The sequence below is a fragment of the Prunus mume genome, linkage group LG2 (genome assembly GCF_029339155.1).
Source record: "Prunus mume cultivar Tortuosa linkage group LG2, ASM2933915v1, whole genome shotgun sequence".
NCBI lineage: Eukaryota > Viridiplantae > Streptophyta > Magnoliopsida > Rosales > Rosaceae > Prunus > Prunus mume.
The window spans coordinates 42,793,382-42,818,711 of record NC_142699.1 but is presented as its reverse complement, the minus strand read 5'-3'; the positions used below and the strand labels follow the sequence as shown (position 1 = coordinate 42,818,711).

At 35.1% G+C, this 25,330-nt stretch overlaps 2 protein-coding genes and 1 pseudogene across 3 annotated transcripts; all 3 read left to right on the top strand.

The window, feature by feature from the left end:
- Positions 1-4,259: 4,259 nt before the first annotated feature.
- On the top strand, positions 4,260-5,222 carry LOC148920441 (uncharacterized). Its single transcript, XM_089046524.1, has 2 exons — positions 4,260-4,344; positions 4,556-5,222. Exons 1-2 carry the CDS (start codon positions 4,338-4,340, stop codon positions 5,041-5,043), a joined length of 495 nt encoding a protein of 164 aa, XP_088902650.1. The 5' UTR covers positions 4,260-4,337; the 3' UTR covers positions 5,044-5,222.
- Positions 5,223-8,913: 3,691 nt separating this feature from the next.
- On the top strand, positions 8,914-9,935 carry LOC148920440 (uncharacterized). The gene is made up of 2 exons (XM_089044753.1): positions 8,914-9,204; positions 9,386-9,935. The coding sequence occupies exons 1-2, from the start codon at positions 9,198-9,200 to the stop codon at positions 9,751-9,753; spliced, it is 375 nt and encodes a 124-aa protein (XP_088900879.1). The 5' UTR covers positions 8,914-9,197; the 3' UTR covers positions 9,754-9,935.
- Positions 9,936-23,815: 13,880 nt separating this feature from the next.
- Positions 23,816-24,945, top strand: LOC148920439 (uncharacterized; annotated as a pseudogene). The gene is made up of 2 exons (XR_016124779.1): positions 23,816-23,951; positions 24,163-24,945. The product of XR_016124779.1 is annotated as an uncharacterized LOC148920439 (transcript).
- Positions 24,946-25,330: the final 385 nt, after the last annotated feature.

The window sequence follows — 25,330 nt, the reverse complement described above, 5'->3', positions numbered from 1 at the left end:
GTAAATAAATAATTACTCATTGTCAGATCAGTTCGGGTAATAAACTGTCACACAACAAACTAAAGAGAGCCAAAAAAAAAAAAAAAAAAAAGAAAGAAAAGAAGCAAAACTAGAGCAAAGTGCTCCACCTAACAAACATGGAACTGAACTCCAGCCTCTTTCTTTATTCAGCAGCGCAGCTCCCTTACTTTCTCTCTTGTTTATTTTTACCAAAACTTATACCATGGCTTCTTGCTCGTTCCTTCTTCTTTCCTCGAGTTGTAGTACTTGTTGCCAAATTTGCCGATCCCAACAAACTCCCCATCTTTTGAATCAATCTTGTTGCCATCAATGTTGTAGTCAGTTTTGTTTTGACCATTCCTTCCTTGATGATGATCGACAGCACCACCTTCATGATATTCGTTGCCGAAGTTGAAAATCCCAACGTTTCGGCTTTCTGCTCCGGTAATTACGTTCTCACGAATGTTCCAGGTCTGGTTATTACTATTTTCTGCCTCACTAGTTCTGTTTTGCGGGAGCTCTGATTCAGTTTCTTTTTGTGGGAGCACTGTTTCAGTTTCTTTTCGTGGGAGCTCTGTTTGAGTTTCAGAAACTTTTCTAGAGGAACCAGTAAAGGGTTTTGTTGCCATCTCCTTGGGCAGGTATTCAGCTTCATTTGGAGACCCATCTTGTATAGAGGTGAGGATAAAAATGGAGATAATAAATAAATAAAAGTCCTGATAATCAACTTGGATTAGTATAGTCAAAGAGTCAAAAGGTATTTTATGCCGCTGGAAAAATTTCGTTTTTCCTATTGGTGTTCATGTTTCTTTCACATGATGGGACATAAAAAATTAGTTAAACTACAGTAAACCTCCAACCCATATGGTCATTTATGAGTCCATATCCGATTTTAGGGACATTTATGGGTACATACTCAACGTCGTGGAAAGCCTACAGATTGTCTCATCCGTTAGCGAGTCTGTTAAGAAATCTGTTATTTGCCTATGTGGCATTTGTGGGTTTCATTTTGGATTAAATTTTAATGAGGTGTCATACACAGAGTAAAAGTCCAGTAAATAATGGCAGAGAGAACCTAAACCGAGAATTTATATCCCATCTATTCACCCCAGAAGGATGTTCGGTTGCCATTAGGTCATGCCTTAGGCTGGTATTTAATTATTTGTATTATTAATAAATGTTGATAATTATTCAGGTCAACAAATACCAACGCTAATTTAGTGAAATATTTCTTTGAATTTGCTTTGGAATATTTGCTCAAAGTCCAATTATTTGAGGATATAGGTATGGGGTGTGACAGTTGAAATAATTTTTTCGACATGGGTATTATTGGAATTTGACAAGGAATCTAAATTATTGCTTTGCCTACGCTAAATTACAAAAATCTTATTGTATTGGCTCAAAGTGCTACAGAAAAAGTGGTTATTTGTACCATGTATTTGTACATGGTAGTTGTTGATTAAGGGACTGACCGAGCCGAATTAACCACCGCGATGTGGACTCAAAGCCCACACAAGCCACACTAGTTGAGGCGGACCCTTATGATTGACCACTCGAACGGGACGAGCACTAAAACCACACAGCATTGGTGGATCCCGAAATTTTTTAGCAGAAATGCAATATTGACTAAGTATGAAAAATGATTTTTTGGAATAATCATTTTCTCAAGATAATTTTTGGCGGCTTTTATTCCTTACACATCAAATAAGAAAACTTGATTTTATGGGATTTTAGTATGAAATATATATTGACTTAATGAGCCATCATTTTTAGCCTAAATCATATTTTGCACTAAAACCGAATTTTTATATTTTGATTTGGTGGGAATTTGATTTTCTAGTAACTTTATTTGAATCCAAATGAGGGGTACTTCCTTATTTACATTGTAAACTTAAGTAAATAGAGTAATATAAAAATAAATAAAAGTAAAAGAACAAAGACATTTACTTAAATGTTGAAGATAAAAATAAGGTAATCTGTACAACAGTTGAGCAAAAAGGCAATTTGAAAAACTTATAATGGTTTTTCCGACTAGAGGAGGTGTAGCTCCTTGCGCCTTACTAGATCCGCCAGTGGCTGTCACCACATCGAACCCTCGGGTTGGCCTATATGGTTAGGAGAAATCAAGGTATCTTCCTACATACCTTGGAATGCCCAGGTCAACCACCTGGGGGATGGCTCACTCAGAGACTTTGGAGCTGCAAATGATCGAAGACGTCCACGTATCTGATCACCAGTGGGCCATTTCTAGGACAAGACGTGCCTTTACGAGAGGAGATGCCATTGGGTCTCACACATGACAAGACGGAGGTAAGCGACTATTAAGATCATCGTCGCCTTAGGAAACTGTATAAAGCATTCATGACCATCCACAAATTAACCTCTTATTGGGCCCCTGCTCAGAAGGGATAGATTACCAGAAGCTACTTTCAGCCTAGTGGGCTGTGCCTCCCCAGCCCATGCAAACCACATGCGCCTGACTATCTCCCTTTTACTTAGAGGCCCGTTTGGTTTATGAAAAAGGAAACTTGAGAGGAAAAATCAATTACTTTATCATATTTGGTAAATCCAGGTATAAGAAATCGTTGTCTAGCTCATGGGAAAGTAAGGGGAAAATAAACCAACATCAAACACATATTTTTCATGACCATTTTGTCCCCATTAACAATTTAAAATTATAATATATCATTAAATGCATTATTTTTGTATTTAATTTAATATGGGTATAATTGAAAATTTATAAAAACTTTATTTTCCATTCATACTCAAAACAAACATGGGAAAGGAAATAAAGTGTTATCTCCCGATTACCTTCCCAGCATTATCAAACGTGGAAAATGAATCTTTTATCTCTCATCTCTTGGGAAATGATTTCCCTTCAAATTCATTCCGTGAACCAAACGAATTCCTATTTCTTGTAAACCCCTTAAGCTCCACGCTCTTTGTATGAATCATTTTGAGAAGATCAATCAAAGCATCAACTTCACTTTGTGTTGAGTTCTTCTTTCGCTCCAAAAAAAAAAAAAAAAAAACCTTCACTTTGTGTTCTTCCATATCCCAATCTTTATTTTCATTTTGATCCATGTAACCTTGCCACCCCTCTAGGATCAAAGTTTTACGTTGACCGCTGATTTCACCAGTCAACACTGGTGATTATTCAAATTGCTGCTTTCCAAATTTGATGGACAATGTCTTGTAGAATTTTTCCACAAGACATGCCTTTTAAAATGTCTGTCCGGTCCCCCTCTGCATTCGGACAAGAGTGGCCTCTTTTGTCCTGCATTTGATCAAAACAAAAGTTCAACGATATTTTTTCCACACGGAGTACCTTTTTTGCCTTTTTGACTAAACTATCCATGATGATTATTTCAGATATATAGCAAAGATTAACTTTAAAAATCAACTTATTTGAAGCTTCGTTCCATTGGTATCTTTACCTTCGATTAGATTTAGGTGGGCTGGTAATTGCTTTGGCAAACTATTTTACCTTCGATATCTTTTCACCTGGTAGGATACTGCCCGTGTATTTATCATTTTTTGTGTGATTATGATTGATTTGGTTTGCCTAATTTTGATTTTGCTTAATTTCTTTTTGGATTGTATTTCTTTTATTTTATTTTTATTAAATATACTCGCACAGTCAAGATTTTAAGAAAAAAAAAATTGAAAATCTTGAACCTTTCTCCACACACAGTCCTTTTCTACAAGACATTTCCAAGTTTTTTTTTTTTTTTGTTTTTCCTGGAAAGACTTTCCCAAGTTGATCATTAGGAATATTGCAGATATAACAAAGACTAATAATATATATATATATATATATATATATAGAGAGAGCTTCCATTGAGGGATCCTCTAATAAGCTTATTTGAGGACACCCTTATAGGGCCCACTCTAGATTGTATTTCACTAATCCAAACAGTCTATTTTGTAGATACTCATTCAAAGATCATCTCTACAAAAAATCACTTGAATCCAATATCATTTGACCATTCAATTGAGTTATTGAAGTTTTAGTACTTTTTTAAAGCACCTTGTTCATTGATTTTGTAGGACACAATTGGATGTCGAAACGGTTTCTGATTTATCTAATTTTTTGTAAGGATGATTTATGAATGAAGACCTAAAAAATAGATGGTTTGGATCATTGGAAAAAAAATTATAGGATATCCTAAAGGGCGTCCCTCAAATAAAATTATTTGAGGGATCCCTCAATAGAAAGGGATTGTATATATATAAGATGGCAGGTAAACACACTATAAAAAACTTCTAGTCCCTATTGCTAATTGAACATAAGAACTCTACAGAGAATAGAAGACTTTTCTTTTGAGCTTTCATCAATGGCAGGTAAGTACTATATATTCTGATTAATATTTTTATTTGATTCAAGATCTTTTCCTTGATGTGATTCTATGTGTGTATAGGGTTTAAGGAATTTATGTAATTAGTTTACAATAGTAACTTCCATTTATTGAAAGATTGTCTTCCATTTGATTTTAGAGTATTTGCTTCCACTTATTTGAAGATCTTTCCATTTTTATCTTTGCATATACATAAGATGGGTCTCGATCTCGATCTGAAACTGAACAACTGAACCAGAGCTCTCAGGAGAGGGTAAGAAACCGCTTTCCTGGTCGTCCCAGAACACTTTCTGGAGAAGAGCCCCAAAGAGAAAGAACTGAACAAGAGCTCCAGCAAAATGAAAATAGTGAGGCAGAAAATACCGATGAAACCAACGAGACCTTCAACATTAATGAGAATGATTTCCGCGCAATTGAAAGCACAGATGTTGGGATTAACGATGCTTACAACGAAGAAGGTGAAGGTGGTGATCAACCAAGGAGGGTTCGAAACCACAACATTTGTGGCAATAAATTTTATGCAAACAAAGGCCAGCGTGTTGGGATTAGCAAAGTTGGCAACAAGTACAACAACAAGTCGAGCGTACCATTTCTTCTTGGTCTTCTTGGTCTTCTTGTTCTTCTAGTTATTGCTTCTTCTTTTCTCTTTTATATATCAATGGTGAGTAAGCAAAACAAAAAATGAAGCAAGCGGCTTGAGTGAAAAAAATGGCACGACTGAGAAGAACAAAAATAAATAGTTGGCGAAAAACTAGATCTTATGGGGCAGGTCAAGACTCTACCACATGTTATGGGGCAGGAAAAACTAGATTTATGTATGGACTGGTTTTGTGGCAATCAATAAGTCAGATTTCTTCGTTATTAGTTCTTTCTCATGCTCAGAATAAAGCTTTCAGATGTTCATGGCATTCAAATGCGGGAATGTTTCCTCTTCTTGTTTGCGCAAATTAATAATAAATCCAAATACACACAGATTACTGATTAGTATATGTTAGGGGTTGATCCTTCTATGATTTTGATCAAGACCCACATCCCTACTTTTACCAAAGCTTATACCATGGCTTTGTGCCCGTTCCTTCTTCTTCGCTCGAGCTTCTTGCTTTGTCTTTCCTCGAGTAGTAGTACTTGTTGCCATCTCCTTGTTGTGCAGGTATTCAGCTTCATTTGGAGACCCATCTTGTATAAAAATGGAAATAATAAATAAAAAAAGTCCTGATAATCAACTTGGATTAGTATAGTCAAGACTCAAAAGGTATTTTATATGGGTGGAAAAATTTCGTTTTTCCTATTGGTGTTCATGTTTCTTTCGCATGATGGGACATAGAAAAAGGTAATCGCATGACGACAAATGCTAATTAATTATGTGAACTTTATTAATCATAAACAACTAAAAACAACAACCCCATCAAATTTCTATTGTTATCATGAACCGCAATTGTTAAACAGGTTCACACCCACATGAGCAAAAGTCTTACTCACTTCTGTTCTTTATTCAACTTACTAATGAGAGAGTAGTTGTGTGGTAGGGTGGTGTGAATATTTGGACGATTTGCTCCCGCATGGTACTCCTTTCACACAACCTAGGTAGATTTATGTCATTTATAAGTCACAGAGTTAAAGGTATGGGTGAAGTGAAAGTGTGAGGTTGTGTTTAATGATACTTTTCAAGTGTCCGAAAAATTGATATACTTTTATTTTTACTTTTGATATACAAGCCATTCACCTCATTGTGGTAATTTTAGTTGTCATTTATGAAGAGAAAAATTTTACTTGTCATTTTATTACAAACAAATTTATGAGTGTGAACACAATTTCTCAAATTCCTTTTGTTTTCTTTTATTGAATATTTTGGACTTTGAGACTTCACATTTCTTATGGTGGAAAGTAAGTGCGAAGTAGGGGCTGTTCACGTTAGAGTCATTTTTGGGTACGCATACGACAACTCTCTTATAGTGATAGGGTTGGGATTAGGTAGGGTTGAATGTAACCAAGGTGCAAGGGGTCCTAATCTTCAGTGACTACAATTGCGCACAACCCATGTGATCAGGCGGCCCATAGGCTATGATAATCCTAAAAAATTCGAAACTAAGAATAAATTTTTTTGACGAACATGACCAAGAATTATTGTTAGTGATGACACAAAAGAGATTGTGGAAAACCCATGCCAGTAGTAGGAGATGAACAATCCCCATAAAATCATTTATTGTTTTCATTTCTACTAGAGGTGCAGGTTGGATGTAAATTTCAATTTCGGCCGATTCCAATTCCAAAATTTCTAATTTTTGCACTTCTAAATCAAATATGACATTAAAAAAAGTTTTGAAATCCGAAAATTCTGAAAAAACTGGATTGGAATTGGAACACAGCTCAAGACTATGAAATTTCAGAATTCTGAAATATATTGGGGTTTCAATTTTGAGCCAATCTTAACGTTTCAAATGCTTAAAGCATGTTTAAAATTTGAATTATTTTCTGAAGTTTTTCAAAAAAATTCTGCAGTATATAAGTTTCGTAGTTTTCCAAATATTCCGAAAATTTAAAGTTTTTCCGAATCGGAATGGATGTTGAAATTCCAAAATTCTTTTAAACATAAAATTAGTTCGTTTTAGGGTTTGACAAGCTATAAATCTAGAGATTCATTTCGGACAATTAAATGTTTCATAGACGGTTTGTTTTTAAGAACCAAAAAGAATAACTAAAATTATTAATGAAAGCAACGAGACCTCGCAGGAATGTAATCATGGCGCAAGAAGGCAAATACGTTGGCATTTTCGACTTTAACAACGAATATAATGAAGGTGGAGGGGAGGTGGTGTTGAGATGAGCATCAAGCATGCATGTAAGGGTTGAAACTACAACATTGATGACAATAGAATCGGTTCAAACAAAGGCGAGGGTGTTGGGATTGGCAAATTTGGCAACAAGTACTAGAACAAGTCCAGCGCATCATTTCCACACATTTGCTTGAACTAAAATTCCAAAAAATTTCATGGGCTCACATTACATATATGTATAGAATTGGGGATTTTACCCCTAGCAAAGATACATTAATATTAGGGTTGGCATGTATAAAGTTTTTAATTTTTTTTTCTTAAAAGAAATTAACTAAATCATAATCCAAGTGAATTCTTATTTAATACTTTATTACGTGGCATGTGCCAGATCATTTGAGACTCAAATTTAAAGCACAAATTTAATATCCCTAACATTATTTACTTAAAATTTTGTAAAAAGCAATAATCTGTCCCTAGCAGATCATTTGTAAAAATCATAATCTGTCCCTAACATTTGGGATAGATTATAATATCATACAATGAAAAGTATATATGAATGATTGGAGGACACAACAATGGCCACTTCGAAATGTCTCACTCGTTTGCATTAGCAGGCATGTGGCTCTCCTTTGTCCTGCATGGGATGAAAAGTTTCACCAATTAGCTGCACAAGAAGGAATCAGGAGGGTGGTCAATTAATCTGATTCCAATTAGATGGAATTAGATGCTGCATGAAACTCAAAGGCTTGCTGGGTCTTTTGATGAAGTTCAGTGGTCCTGGGAAGAGAACTAGGGCGGCCCTTGAAGCTGCAAGGCTTGGTTTGCGAGCGGTGGAAGGAAGTGGAGACTTGGGCCAATAGGCTACTACCGTCTCTAATATTATAAAGCATATTCTGGTCATTGATGGACTCCTACTACTACAAAAATCGTAATAGATGACGGATTTTCGTTGTCGTCTTTATGCCTTGAAAACCGTCGATATATTTTGAATGTCAAACTACGACGATTTTTCATGTCGTTTAGCGCCTCTTAGAAGTACGACAGTTCCTGCTTAAAATCAATTCAACACAGTTTATTTTTTCATACCTTATCACGACGGTTTTATAACAACTGTGAAAAACCATGACAGATTTTATTTGTACCGTCATCTAATGGGCGTGGTGGTTTTACACCATTGTAGTAGTGCACCTTTTCAACCTGTCTTTTGATTTGTTTTATTTTGGTGCTGGCATGTTGGCTAAGCGGTTGTCTTTGGCTCTAATCTCCCAGTCTTTGTCTGTTCTTCCGGTTTCCCCTTTCCGGGTTCAATGAAGTATAATTTGACCACAAAAATAAAAAAATCAATTAGCTGACCTTTTCAACGCATTGCGCCAGAGAAAAATTAGATTGTCTTGTCTTATTCTCTGTTTTAATATGAGCAGTTTCACCTAATCCATTATCCAGGCCAACCTTTCTTATTCTTATTTATTTCAAGCTTTTATCCATTGTTATCTTTACCCAAATGAAGCTGAACAACTTCGCTATTGAAGATGCAACAGGAGGTGGAGGCTCTACTGGAAATAAGGATCAACCAGAATTGTTATTTTGCCTTGTTCTACCAAACTATTTCACACTTGCTTTCTTTAGGATACCGCCCGTGCATCTATTATCCGTCTTTTTTTCTTTGTGATTAGGATTGATTTGGTTTGCCTTAATTTCTGTTTGGATTATGGTTAATCTGTAAATATAGTTCCTAGGTTTGAAATAAAAAACAAGAACAATATTAGGTTTTCAAAAAACTATTGAGTCATTTTCAAAGAAAAACCTCCCTATTGGTTGCATTGCCAGCAGTCAAGTCAGCAGTCTAGTTAGCTGCTCAGTCAATGGAAGTTGGAACCTTCTCCACACAAAGTACTTGGTTATTTTATTGAAACTTATCGATGAAGGCTTAAACAGTGCCTTTCTCCTGGTTTTAAAGAGATCCATTCTCTATTCCAGACACACATTCAAAACATCTAGTCTGTATTGGCGGTTGAACACAAGAACTCTACAGAGGATAGAAAAGCTTTCTTTTCAGCTTTCATCAATGGCAGGTAAGTAAATTTATTTGATTCAAGATCTTCTCCTTGATGTGATTCTATTTGTGTATGCCTAAGGAATTTATGTAATTATTTTACAGTAGTAACTTACAGTTATTGAAAGATTTTGGAGTATTTGCCCAAAGTTCACTTGTTTGAAGATTCTTTTTCATTTTTATCTTTGCATATATGTCAGATGGATCTCGAACTGAAGCTGAACAACTGAACAGGAGCCCCGAGGAAAATTCTGGAGAAAGAAATGAGCAAGAGCTTTCGCAAAACGAAAATAGTGAGACCTGGAAGATTCATAGGAATGAAATCAGCTCATCTGAAGGCACAGACGTTGGGGTTTTCGACTTCGGCAACAAATACGATGCAGGTCATATTGATGGTCGTGATGCAAGGAAGGGTCGAAACTACAACATTGAGGGCAATAAAATCGATTCAAACAAAGGCCAGCGTGTGGGGATTGGCAAATTTGGCAACAACTACTCCATGTCGACCGCATCATTTTTACTGGGTGGGCTTATTGTTCTCGTTTTTGCTATATGTAAGCGAAGCTAGCTGTACAAACAAGAAGGAAATATAAATAAGATAAAAAGGAAAGGAGCTGCTGAATAAACAGGCTGGAATTTCCAAGAAGAAAACAAAACCTGAGATGTATGGTTTGGAGATTTATGGCCACCAGAACTCCTACACTCGAACTTTTCTCTGAATCTGAATGTTTTTTCTCTTATATTTCTGTATTTCTTTTCTTCTTCTTCTACATGCTATCAGTACATTAGTGCTGAGTAAGTTTTTTGTTTCTTCTTTGTCTATATGCGATCAGTACTGTTTCCTCTTGTTCTAGCTTTTTTCTTTATATCCACCTATGAAGCAAGGATACTCTTATTTATAAATTATAATAGGTTGTTGGATACGCCGTTGGATACGATATGCATGGTATACTCTCCGATACACGTCGGATACGTATTAGAGTTAGGTCTGGCAGACCCACAGAGGCGCAAGGAGGTGCAGCTCCACCTCCCCTTGCCGGAAAAAGCTATGGAGTCGCCGGATGTCGCCCCTTTGCAGGTGCCCGCCAACTGTTTGAGCAAATGACTGAGTGACCTTCCTTTTCTCTTCTTTGCTGTGCGCCCTGCGCGCATCTCTTTTTTTTTTTTTATTATAAAATAATCCTGACCAAAATGATGCGTTTTGGACCATGCCAAATATTTTATAAATAAATTAAAAAAAAAAAAAAAAAAGCAAGATGAAGAAGAAACTTACCTTCCACGCAGAGGAGTCTTGAAAGAAGACTTTAATTTGATTTTAATTACCAAAAAAAGAAGCCTGGCTTGGGCGTGGCGTTGAAGGGGAGTAGGCTCTTCCTAATGCAGACCCATCCTTCGCCACCAAGTTGCAAGTTCGACTTTGAATGTATTTTTTTTCTGGGTTTTTTCCTTCTGTTTTTTTTTTAATATTAAAAAAAATATGTCTTTCATTATTATTATTTTCCAATTTATTTTTTTAATTGATAATTTGATTTGCATTTTGATTAGATTAATTAATATTAATTTTTGTTAGATTAATTGATAATTTAATATGAATTTTGGTATACTAATATATGTAAATTGTCATGGATTTTGTTCATATTAATTGATATAGACTTAGTCAATTAGTCATAGTATTGGTTGTCTATTTTTATTTTTATTTGTTTTAGTTTTTAACCTTTTAAATATTGCATTTCTCCTGAAAAATTCCTGGATCCTCCATTTTCGGACATGGGTTTAGGTATCAAATATATATTTTTATGTTATTTAAAATATGTTTAAACGTAGCCTAATTATAGGCTTTCAGTTTAAAAATTCAAACCCAATACACTAAAAGCCTTTCCTCATCCCCTCAATGTTTCTTGTATATTAAGAAAGAGAAAAAGCAATCAGTTTAAAAATACAAATTTAGTACACTAATAACATGTTTACTAATCTGAAATTGGATTAGGAGGAATTGAATTTATGAGGAGTTGGATTTTGGATTCCTATTGAAGTTGTTTACTAAACCATGTTGTTTGGGCAAAATTGACACATCCGCCAGGCCCATCGAACAAACAATGGTGATTTGGGCCTCATGCCCAACATAATAGGAAGAAGAGTCGAGACAGGAAGAGGAACAATCCCACATGGCAACCTCGGGATAAAAAGTCAAGAATGACTAAGTCACAGGATGAAAAGTCGAATAGCAACTCGGGATAAAAGGTCGAATGGCAATCGCCATAGAAGAAGTGATTGAAGGGTTCGTGACATCAAGAAGAATGAAGATTAAATCCCCCTTATATATGTATATACAGAGATTTTTCCTGTCTTTACAGAGAAGGTAATTCTCCCAAGATAGATAAGCAAGTTACAATCTCGAGAGAGGATAAGCGAGAAGCAGGAGTGTCGGAAAAGAATCAAACTAACCATCACGGGTAAAGTATCACAAGGCAGTGAAAAGCAGAAGTGATCGCCTATCCAAGAACCTATCTGCCAAAATTGAAGAAGAAGAGGAAAAGGGGAAAATATCTTTGCCGCCCAATAAAAAACACAATCACCCTACTCCGAGAAGAAAGCAGTTTTTCTATAAAATACAAGAAGGAGTAAGCAGGGTAGAGGACACTCAAAAAACCAAAAATCAATCAAAACAAAAACTCAAAATGACTTCAAAACAAAGCAACCAAAGCTCATTGAGCCAAGACACAAACAAACAACTCAACCAGAAGCTCACTTGAATTCCAAGTGAAAACCACTTTAGATTAGAATTCCCAAGGTTGGACTTAGAAAATAAGTCATTCTAATTTCACAGGCAGTCTCTAGCCCACTGAAGTCCTCGAAACGACCATACGCCCAAGAAGCCGCGATTCTGCCCACTCAGAAGCTTCACAAAAGCTTAAAGTACATTGAAGCTCTGCCAGAATCAACCTTTGGTATCGATTTAAAGTTGAAACTTAGCAATCGAGTTGTCAACATTCCAGTCTAGCCGGACATTTCGGTCCGGCCGGGCAGATTCGATCCGGCCGGACATTTCGATCCGGCCGGGGATTTCCGGCCGGACATTTCCAGTCAAGCGAGCCTCCCATCCAGTAAATGGAATTCCAATTGTATCTTCATCTCTCTAGCATGAGTATTTATTGTCATAATTTTGTAAAAGCGATTCGCACAAACGATTTAAATTCCATCGATTCTGAAGCAGTTTAAATTCCATCAACCATTCGGCGCAGCTTTTATCTTGAGATAAATTGTTAAAGTCCTCACCCGTCTGAGGCAAGAAAAGAACTTACTTGGGAGATATTCCTCACCCAAATTCACAATCGTTTGTTTGCGAAGTCGAGTAACTTAGGCGCAAGTTATCTACTCCAAACTAAGTCTGCTAAATTTTTATTGCTAGCGATGTGGCACGCTCGCACACCAAAGAAAGCTGACTTGTCGACCAGTTTATGGTTCTCAAGGCAGTGAGGAACTTTGCCCTTCCATCACAGGAGTAAACACAAAACGGGCAAACACATGTAGATTGAGGGGAGTTGGATTCCGGATTTCAAATTTTTTTGCAATTTTTTAGGAGAAAAATATTTGGTGTGGAAGTGAAAAATATTTGAAGGAGAAGATTTTGTATGAAGATTTGTTGTGGAAAGTGAATAATATTGGCAAGTATGTATGGAAAAAGAATTTCAGAATTTTTTGGTATGTTTTAAAAACAATTTCAATTTTTTTTGCAATTTTTTAGGCAAAAAAAGCTCGTCCGTTGGATTTATCAGAAATCCATGATCGGAGCATCCAGGAAGCGCCACGTGGCTTCTTCCTGTTGGTTTCTATTAGCGTTAACGTCTACCGTGACGTCATGCTACATCAACAACCTTCAAGCCACAACCCAGGTGATTCTTTCCCGTGAAAAAAACACAAAGGGGATTTGAACCCCTCCTATTTTACTCCTCCAACACCTTAACCACCATATATCACTTATGTTTTAGTGATAATATGCTAAAATATTTATTTATATGGGTGACATGTTAACAATTACATGCAAAACTATTTTGGGGATTTATCATTTGATGAATACTCTTCACAATACACTTACTCTACACATAGAGATGATGAAGATAGTGTAAAATTTAAACCTCATAGGAACTCTATGTGGTACTAAGTCATTCATGTATCTTACTATGCAATGTATAAAGAGTAAAATGTTGTAATAAATCATTATATATAAATGATTATGGTGTGTTTAATCTTTTTTTCGTTAATTACTACACATTTTCTACACTCACAGTGTTTGCCAGCTCGTTGTATAATCAACTTAAATCAGTTAAATTCATCATGTAATGCATTTCCTTCTTCTTCTTTTTTTTTTTTGATAAACTAATAGATAATTGACTAAATAAACATTCTCCAAAGTTTCAATAAAAATTTCCAAGTTTTTCTTACAATTTCCATGGTTTTTATTCAATTTTTATCGATATCGATAATATCTCGGTATTTCCATAAAATTTTTCATGTTTTAAACTATTGATATTTCTGACATCATCGATATTTTAGACCATGGGTCCTCCTTTGAATATTTCTACTCTCCACGACGACTCTACCTCCTTTAATTTCACCTCCTAGGAAACGGCCGGTGTATTTATTTATTTTTTTTGGGTGTGATTATGATTGATTTTGGTTTGCCTAATTTTGATTTTTGCTTAATTTCTTTTTTGGATGTTAATTTGTAATTCTTGAAATGTATATAAACCGCACATATATTTCCATATGGATGCAATGCAGCTAAAATACCTTAAACCAAAACAGAAAGTTACAAAATCTCTACAAAGAATTGTTGTTCAGTTTAAGCAGAAGCGAGCCTGTGGTGACCAGGCCACCCAGGGCCAAAAGCATGGTAGGCACAAAAATATGATTTTTTAGCCTATATAATTACATTTATTATTTTTAATTTAAAAAAAAAAACCAAAACCATTACTGTCCTAGAAGGAAGTAGACGTAATCATTAATCATGGCAGCACAAACCTCTTTGAGATTCTCTAAGAAACTAAATATAAATTATATAATACAATATTTCAAAAAACCAAAAATTAATGAAACTAAACATATGGAAACAAAGAGTTCTTAATAACAACAAAAACTAAACAAACGTTCTTACCTTAACCAAAAAAAAGACCTGGCAGTGACAGCAACACACATTGGAAGCTTTAGCAATTTGAAGGTCTTTTCTTTGTGTCATTCTTTTTTATAAATAGATGTATTATAGGATTTTTGTAAGAGATATCTTTGTTAACTTATTTTTCTTTTTTATTTGATTTAGCAAACAACAGAGATTCTTGTTTTTCATAATTGAAAATTTGAAGTTTCGAGTTGAAGAAAAAAATTCTCAAAATCCAAATTTTATTATTCTTTGTTCATTAGTTTTATTGTTATTGTTCGTGTTTTTATAAAAATTAAAAAATGTTACCTAATAAAATTAATTTGTTGATAAAAAAATTTGTAATTTTAGTTTTTAATTTGTCTAAAAGGGCACTCTCTAGAAATTTGCCCTGGGCCTTAGAAAACCTAGGACCGGCTTTGATTCTAAGAAATATCTCATACAATAACCACATGACAACTAACCTAAACAAAAATTACAACATCAAAATAATATACCAAATTAAAAAACTAAAATTAAAATTTTGCGTGAGGAGAGTAGGGTGGTGTGAAAACTTTGAGTAGGAGAGATCTAATTGCAGATAAGATGTAATAACAATATTCAGATACATTCACTTGGACTTTTTTTGGTTGGCCATGGAGTTAAAAGAGTTTATGGCTTGCTTGGGGCACTTCGGCACTTATGATATCTTAGGGATCAATGCAAATTCTCTCCCAATTTCCTCGAGCCAAAATCAAATGAAAAACATAACTAAATTATACCATTTATCTCATCTTATCCCTTTAAACCCATAAATACAAGTTTTTAAGTTCAATTTGTTTATTTCAATATCAGTTTAACTCTTTTACATGACATATGAAAAATTAAATTTAGCATTGGGATATATTAAAACTAAAAATTAAAATTAATAGTCGGTTCGGTTCGGATCAATTTATTTTTTATGGTGTAGAATCAAAACTAGAACCAAACAAAACTAGTCCAATTCGATCTTTTGAATTGGGTTTGACTTATTTGGTCAACTCTTTATTTTTTTCTCAACCCAATTTGGTTCGGTTGTCAGATTCTTTGGGTTCCGATATGTCAGTTTGTTATTGCATGCAAATAAATAAGAATTAGAGTGAACTTAGACATGAACATTGCCACATCAATTTTGATAATAGATTGTCACAAAACAAAGCTAGAGCAGGAAAGAAAAAAAAACTAGAGCAAAATTATCTACCTAATTGATTCTCATACTTAATAAAATAATAAAAAAGCATGAGAGGGCGCAATAAAATAAGACAGTGGTAGGAAGTATAGAAAATTGAAATGGCAAAGCCCCTACACTACTGCAAAAAATGAAAAAGATGACAAGAAAAAGACGACGGTAGAAGAAAAAACCGTCGTTGTATATAAAAAGACGACGGTAACAAAAAATCGTCGTGGATAAGTGACTTAAACAACTAAAAAACGGAGGTACTGTTGATTTATTTTTTTATAACGACGCACACAAATAAAAAAGCGTCGTCTTATTAAAAAGGTTTTCTTGAGTTAAAATCTGACCAAAAAAAAGCGACAGCAGGTATGACAAGAGTCGTCTTTTAAAAATCAAGTGTCCTTTTTTTGGTAAAGACATTGTTGTTTTGAAAGAACTGTCGTTTATTATATGTAAATATGACAGTTTTTTTTAAAAAGGGTCGTCTATTATGAAGTAAAAACGACCTTTAAAAAAAAAAGGGTTGTCTATTATATGGAAAGATGATGGTTTGTTTAAAAAAGGGTCGTCTATTATGAAATAAAGATGACGGTTTGTTCTGGAAAAAAGGTCGTCTATTATATGTAAAGATGTATGTAACTAGTATGAGGCTGTTACATTCAATAAAGGGCTACCAAATAATGTTTTCAAGAGGCATGTAACCAGTATGGGGCTATTATCCGGTTTTGATGCATAAAAATAGTGGAAGCAGAAGGGACGTAGCGGGAATTTTCAGTTTTGTCGTTCGAGCTCGATTGAGGTCCATGATACCTTTTGAAAAGGGAATGAAGCCAGAATCAAACTCAGTCTTTTGTACTGACATATGGTGGTTTTGGCCATTTGAGTCGTTTAGCCTTCCAAAAACGCATTTAAAGAGTTGAAAGGAAAGACGACGGTTTTTTTTAAAATAGCCTTTTTTAAAAAACAGTCGTCTTTACCTATAATAGACGACTCTTTTTAAAAAAAACTGTCGTCTTTACTTTCAACTCTTTAAATGCGTTTTTGGAAGGCTAAACAATCTCAAATGGCCAAAACCACATATATGTCGTGCATAGCACTAGGTTTGATTCTGTCTTCATTCCCTTTCGTAAAGGTATCATGGACCTCAATCGAGATCGGATGACAAAAAACCAAATTCGTCACGCCCTTTTGCTCTTCATTGTTTTATGAAGTAAAGACGACGGTTTTTTTAAAAGGGTCGTCTATTTTATGTAAAGATGACGGTTTTTTTTTAAAATAGGATCGTCTATTATATGTAAAGATGACGCATCTTTTTTTAAAAAGAGTCGTCTTTAAAACAAGCTAAAAAATGGCCGTTTAAGTGAATTCGCGCTCGACAAATTTTCAAATTTTCACCCGTCTTTGAAAACTTTATCTCTCATTAACAAGCGTCGTCTTTTAAAAGAAGCTAAAAAAAAGCTACTTAACTGAATTCGCGCTCGACAAATTTTCAGATTTTCCCCCGTCTCAAAACCTTATCTCTCCCTCCTTGAAAACCTCCTGCACTCTCTAAAACACCCTCATGAAACTCTCTAAAATACCTTTCTATATCTTGCTAGTGAATTCTGGATTAGTCTCTTTGCGTTTCTGGTATGTTCTTTGTCTCCCTAATTTCAGATTTTGTTTATCTTGATTTGTCTGGTTTGTTTATTTATTTTTAATTATTTCTGATTTCTTTTTAGATTTTCTGATTTGGTTATCAGGAGATGATGAGGAAGCTTACAGATTTATAACTTTTTCTTTTGCAGGTTTTCTATGTGAGTTGTATGTTTTTTTGTTGTTGAAAATTTGTTACCTTCTCTTTTCACCATCATTTTATTTATATATTTTTCCTTTTGCAGGTTCTCGATGGTCTTTTTTATGCTCATTTTACAAGTTTTCTATGGAAATATGGACCAATGGTAAAATTTCTCTTCCACCTAATTTTTTATGTTTATAATCTTAGCTTTTTTTCTCTCTTTGTCATTTTGATTTATTTACAGGCATGATGGAGGAGACTTCAGTTGTGCATCATTTGTATGTTTGGATGAGGAATGCTTGGATTAGGAGTACTTAGGTCTTGTTAGGAATTATGTTTGTTGTAGAATAAAGATTGTTTAACTATGTAATAACTATTGAATCTTCAAGTTTTATGAAAGAAATTATTTGTGTATATATTCATTAATAAAGCATTATGGTTGGTTTTCTAGTTAAAATCGTTGTATAGCATCATAGGAAATAAAAAAGAACTAAAATGCAGCAGTTTGAAAACTTATTAGATGACGGTTTTTATAATAAATCATGGTCTTTACAGATAATTAACGACGGTTTTTATAAAAAAGTGTCGTCTATTATAGGTAAAGATGACCTTTTTTTAAAAAAGAGTCGTCTATTATATGTAAAGATGACGGTTTTTTATTAAAAAAACAGTCGTCTTTATAAACAATCCACGACGGTTTTCATAAAAAACCGTCGTCTTTACATACAATAAAGCGACGATTTTATTAAAAACAGTCGTCTTTCCTCCTATAATTAACGATCTTTACCTCTAAACAACGATGATTTTCTTTAAAAACCGTCGTCTTTACAGATAAACAACGATGGTGAAAAGTCGTCGTAGTTTGAAACCCAAATAGATGGCAGTCGATTTCACGACGATTGGAAAACCTTTTACACGACGGTGGTTTTCCGTCGTCTATTTCGATTTTTGTAGTAGTGCTATGAGCCCACAGTGCACATGGATTTTATTCAGCAATTCGAGACTTACGACAACGAGTTAGAGAAGACTACGTTTGCATTCACTAGATGGTACTTTAAATCTAATTGCAGAAAATATGTAATGATAATATTCAAATACACTATTTCGTGCCTTTTTGACACTTAGTTAGGGGGGTCTCCACTTTGATGGTGCATCTAGATTGTTGAGAGTATGTCACACTATGAAAAGTTAAACGCATTTAACATAAGTTTATAAAGAGTTAGGCTACTCTATATAGCCCATTAATTTTAAGATGAAACTTCAACGTCCTTTATGTTATCATAGTAGACAATCGACGTATTGGGCACAACGCCATTTCCAATTGGTTGCTTTATCTTTCGAACTTCACTTTCGAGAAAGGATAATGTATGTGGAAAATACATGACTAGTGCCCATGGGATTCTACCTTCCCAAGTGTGTTTGTCCTGAGATGTCTGAGGTTCAAACCCATCCCTAGACATGTATGAGTAAAACCTCGCCCTCCACCCCATCCCCTAACTAGTGGGAAAAAAAACATAATTAGTTAGTTGACAAGCATAAAAACTTGTATGAACAGGGATAATACTATTTTGCAATCTCGGTAAACCACAGACTGCATGTGGAAAAGTTATCACACATGGCATAACATAATTGGCTGGGGATAGCAGTGCTATTCCCGTTTCATGTAAGTGTTTCTCTTGGACAGGGGCTGGCAATGTGGTGTTGTCGATTCAGTTATGCCAAAATTGATTTAGCTGCATCCTCAACTTGTGATACTTGCAAGTGCACAAGCCATTGGGTAGTATAGCATGTGTAAGTGCTAGGTCGATCCCACGAGGATTGTTGATAGATTGATTCAATTCGATTCCCTGCACAAAAGAGAAATGGAAACAAGGTTTAAAGATGATTGACAAGAGTACATGAATTGAAAACAAAAAGTTAAACAAACAAAGAAGAAAGATACTAGGGAACAATCCAATTCTAAGTCTCAAACAATCACGTTAACAAGTTCAATTCAAGTAAAAAGATTAATTTTCTCTAATGTATAATTTAGCCATGGTGTATGGTGTAAACCTTGTATTCCTAATTTTTCAATCAGATCCTTTGTTGTCAAACCTAAATCAAGCATTAGAAATTCATTATGTATCGGAGAAAATTTTAAACAACCAAACATTTATCTAATCCCTGTTGTTGATGGTCCATACATACGCTTCCTATTCATAGTTCAATTCGAATTAAGGCATATAGTGTCTACACTTAATTCCAACCAATATAGCTAACATACAAGTTTAAATTCCCTCATGTGTGTTGTGTAGCCATATATTTATAGTCTCCTTGCTTGGCTAGGGTTTAAAGAATAATCCTTATTTAATTAGGATTATTCTTACTCAAAAAGATTATGAGAATTAATCAAAGAGATTTGCTGAAAATTGGTTCCATGATTTAGGGAAGATACTCATATCTTAAATCAAAGATAAATCTCTAACTAATTAGGGTAATTAGCTGAGGCCTAAGGACTATCCCATTTTCCACGTGTCATTCTTATTAGTCGCAAAAATATGTGTTCCTACATTGTGCACACAAGCTCGCCTGAACTTGGTCCCTATAATGGTTAGTCTCAACTACACAAAAGATCATTCCTATTATCCTATTTTCCATAATTTCTTTATCAACCCAACAATTCCAACCATCACCCATAACAAATGAACATGTCAATATTAATAAAATAATATTATAATAATTAGCAACATGTAAACACCCAATATCAAGAATAATAATCAAATAATAATATCATGCATAATATAGTGTTCACAAAATTTAATTAAAAAAGCTCCCTAAGAAACCCCCTACCTCGATTCCAAAGCTTTGCTCCAAGTTAAGAAACACATGCTAAGCCCTCAAAGAATTTCATCACCACTTCCTCTCTCTTGCTCTCTCACTTTCTTCTTTCTTTCATTGTCGCTTCTCCTTTCTTACTCTTATTTCAATTGTGGAAGGCCCTGTTTATACTAGCATCAGGGGCAGCCCGAGTGTGCAAGTGATGCCACATAGAACCTGATTTTTTTTTTTTATATGTGTATATTATATATATATATATATATTAATATTATAGGTATTATATAAATACTTGAGCGTGCAGGACAATAACACAAGCAAGTATTTGGTTGAGTTGGAAATCAATGCCTTGATTTTAGTAGGCAAGTCGGGTTTGAGTCAGTATTGTGTCATTCAGCAGTTGTATATTTACATTTCTTCTCTTTTTGTTAACAACATAAGGAAAATAAAAAACTTGTTAAAAAAAAAGAAAAGAAAAAGGAAACACTCCAAAGAAGAGGAAAACAATATGTACAAGCTTTTGCCAATCAATCAAAAAAATTTGTAGTGTATGTTTTCACTCACTCAAAACAAAACAAAAAAAGTTCATGTCTTCTTCTTCCTCTTCTTTTTTCTCAAATTGAAACATTAAAATATTTGTGAATTTGATTTATGATTGCCATTGCATGCTAATCGATGATGAATTTTAGTTATTAAAAAAATTATCTTATGGTATTAAGTCATGACAAATTTTTTTTAATCATAATAATATTTTCATATTAGATTAATATACTGTTAGCGAGATCCTAACTTAATTAGGATATTTATTTCCTAATTTATTAGGATTATATTTCTTTCCTTTTTGTACAGATATTGTGTAATTAGGTTTTTTTTTTATCTTGTTTCCTAGTTTGACCCTACTAGGGTTACATCTTTGTACTATAAATACATTCTTTTGGAGAATGAAATACAACCTGAAAAATATTCTACCCATATTGTTTGACTTGACATCAGAGCCAACTTTTCTGGTGGCCTGTTTGTTGTGCCCACCTGTGTTCTATCCCCATATTTTTTTTTTCTCTACTAGTGCCATGTGTGCCCTCCTGGGTTTGTGTGTTGTGTTGTGGTGTTCGTGCCTCTACTATGTTTGTGCCATTCTTGTCTTTGTGCATCTATCGTATTTATGCCTTTGTGTGTTCCGCTGTGTACTCTATTGTGTTCGTGCTGTCTCTTTTTGCATCTACCATATTTGTCTTTGTGTTCCATTGTATACTACCGTGATCTATTGAGTTTCAGTTGTAATCGTGGGTGATAACTTTATTGTTGGTGCTGTTGCTACTGCCTCTGCAAATTTGTGTGTTTCTGAGTCTATTCCTGGTACTGGCTCTAATACTTGGATAATTGACACTGGTGCTTCTGGTCATATGACTTACATGACGCTAAATTTTTTGATGAGTTGTCTAGTAACACCCGTGACCCATACATAACTAGTGCTAATGACTTCCCTCTCCAATTACTGGTGAGGGCACAATCTCTCACGCTCCTACTTTGTCCTTATCTCGTGTGTTACTAGTTCCTAATATCCATTGTAACTTGTTATCTATTGGTCAATTACTTACTTGATACATTTAATACTTCTGCTACTTTCTATCCTATGCATTGCTCTTTTCAAGATCTCAAGACTCACGAGATGATTGGGCATGGTAAACGGATAGGGGGGTTATATTATTTGACATGGCCTTCTGCATCAGTTCGTGATTGTGTCATTAATACTGTTCAAAGTTGCAATGTCAAAGACAAACAACAAATTTGGTTATGGCATCGTCGCTTGGGACACTCGTCATTTGGCTACCTTAAGTGTCCATTTCCATCTTTATTATGCTCTTGTGATGAGTCCAGTTTTAAGTGTGAGACATGTATTTTGGCCAAGAGTCATCGCGCTGTGTTTCCTTTGAGTGACAGTAAAGCTGCAAAGCCTTTTGATTTAGTGCATTCTGATGTGTGAAGTCCTGCTCGCATTACTTCGAATGGATTTCGTTGGTTTGTCACATTTATTGATGATTGTACCCGACTCACTTGGGGTTTCTTGCTAAAAAAATAAACATGATGTTGCTTCTATCCTTCCAGAGTTCTATACTATGGTGTCTACTCAATTTCATGCTCGGGTCAAAGTATTCCGGACTGATAACGGAGGCCAATATGTGAATAACACTTTGACATCTTTCTTCCTTGCTCGAGGTATTATTCACCAAACGACAACCTCATTTACTCCTCAGCAGAATGATGTCTGAACGCAAGAATCGTCATTTACTTGAAGCTGCTTGCTTCTTTATGTTGGACATGTCTGTTCCCTATCATCTTTAGAGGCATGCTATTTTATCTACTGCCTATTTGATTAATCGTACTCCCTAGCCGGGTCCTTCATTTCAAGAATCCATATGATGTGTTTGGTGACCATGTTTCCCCTATCTCAGTCTCCAAGTTGCCCCCTAAAGTTTTTGGTATGTTACATATGTTCATGTCTACTCTCATCAACGAAGTAAACTTGATCATTGTGCTTTGCGATATGTCTTTATTGGTTACTCTTCTACTTAGAAAGGTTATAAGTGTTATCATCCACCTGCCCAGAAGGTGCATGTTACTTTGGACATGACTTTCCATGAAGAACTACCCTATTATGTCTCTCTCTCCTCTCCAATTCAGGAGGAGAGGGGGAGTGAATTGGAGAGTCTTGGATTGGAGAATGATGTGTTTGAAGATACTGCTCTCAGGAAGGAAACGACTTGTCGCACTGAAGCAAGTGACTAGTCACCCATATATGAAGATGAAACTTGTTGTCCTTGTGAAGAAACGATTGATCGCTCTTTGGAACTCGACCAGTTGCCCATATCTGGAGATGAAGAAGGAGCTCTCGGTGTCGAAACGACTATTCACACTACAGCAAGTGACCAGTTGCTGGTATCTGAAAATAATGACAGTGGTTTTTGTATGGATGAATTCGATGCAATACGCCCCTCTGGCCTGCCAGTGCCCCAATCTACTTGTGATAGTGAATCAAGTGAGGTAATTTTTAATGATCTATCTATGTCAACTTATCAATGACCCTCATGAACCACTCATGGGAAACCTAAAGTACAATATTCTCCTTATATACATGCCAAGTCTAAATATCCCATTAGCCATTATGTGTCAAATTATCGTTTGTCTAAGTCATATGCTTAATGCTCTTTTAGGATCTCAAGACTCACGAGATGATTGGGCATGGTAAACGGATAGGGGGGTTATATTATTTGACATTGCCTTCTGCACCAGTTCGTGATCATGTCGTTAATATTGTTCAAAGTTGCTGCTTTCCAAATTTGATGTACAATGTACTGTAGAATTTTTTCCACAAGCATGACCACTTGAAAAAGTCTGTCCGGCCCCCTTTGCATTCGGACACGACCGGTCCTTTTTACAAGACTTTTCCAAGTTTCTTTGGTTTTTGCTGGAAAGACTTTCCCAAGTATTTGTCTGTCCGGCCCCCTTTGCAGTAGTCTGTCCGGGCCCCTTTGCATCAGGACAAGAGTGGTCCTTTTTACAAGACTTTTCCAAGTTTTTTTGGTTTTTGCTGGAAAGACTTTCCCAAGTTGATCATTAGGAATATTGCAGAGATAACAAAGGCTAATAAAATAAATAAATAAATAAATATATATATATATAATAGTAACTTATTCCATTTTCAAGAGCAGGTCACATGCTCTCTTATAAACATACGTTAAAAAACATCTAGTCCCTATTGCTAACTGAACATAAGAATTCTACAGAGAATAGAAGACTTTTCTTTTGAGCTTTCATCAATGGCAGGTAAGTACTATATATTATGATTAATATTTTTATTTGATTGATTAAGATCTTTTCCTTGATGTGATTCTATGTGTTTGTATTAAGGAATTTATGTAATTAGTTTACAATAGTAACTTCTATTTATTGAAAGATTGTCTTCCATCTGATTTTAGAGTATTTTGCCTCCACTTATTTGAAGATCTTTACATTTTTATCTTTGCATATACATAAGATGGGTCTCGATCTCGATCTGAAGCCGAGCAACTAAACCAGAGCTCTCAGGAGAGGGTAAGAAACCGCTTTCCTGGTCATCCTAGAACGCTTTCTGGACAAGAGCCCCAAAGAGAAAGAACTGAACAAGAGCTCCAGCAAAACGAAAATAGTGAGGCAGAAAATATTTATGAAACTAACGAGACCTTCAACATTAATGAGAATGATTTCTACGCAAATGAAAGCACAGATGTTGGGATTCACGATGCTTACAACGAAGAAGGTGGAGGTGGTGTTGATGTTCATCAACCAAGGAGGGGTTGAAACCACAACATTTGTGGCAATACATTTTATGCAAACAAAAGCGAGCGTGTTGGGATTAGCAAAGTTGGCAACAAGTACAACAACAAGTCGAGCGTACCATTTCTTCTTGGTCTTCTTGGTCTTCTTGGTCTTCTTGTTCTTCTTGTTATTGCTTCTTCTTTTTTCTTTTATTATCAATGGTGAGTAAGCAAAACAAAAAATGAAGCAAGCGGCTTGAGTAAAAAACTGGCACGACTAAGAAGAACAAAAATAAATGGTTGGCGAAAAACTAGATTTTATGGGGCAGGTCAAGACTTGACCGCAGGATATGTATGTACTTGTTTTGTGGCAATCAATAAGTCAGATTTCTTCGTTATTAGTTCTTTCCCATGCTCAGAATTAAGCTTTCAGATGTTCATGGCATTCGAATGCGGGAAAGTTTCCTCTTCTCGTTTTCGCAAATTAATAATAAATCCAAATACACACAGATTACTGATGAGTATATGTTAGGGGCTGATCCTTCTGTGATTTTGATCCTTACTTTTCTCATGTAGAACGTATTTTTCATGCTGAAAATCAATATATTAAATTCCACAGATCAACTCCAACACTATAACAAACCACATTCAAATAGTAGACACTACAAAGAAACATAGACATGGACTATAAAATGGAAATGAACTCCAGCCTCTTTCTTTATTCAGCAGCTGAGCTCCCTTACTTTTTCTCTTATTTATTTTTACCAAAGCTTATATCATGGCTTGCTCGTTCCTTCTTCTTCGCTCGGGCTTCTTGCTTCGTCTTTCTTCGAGTTGTTGTACTTGTTGCCAAATTTGCTGATCCCAACAAACTTCCCCTCTTTTGAATCAATCTTGTTGCCATTAATG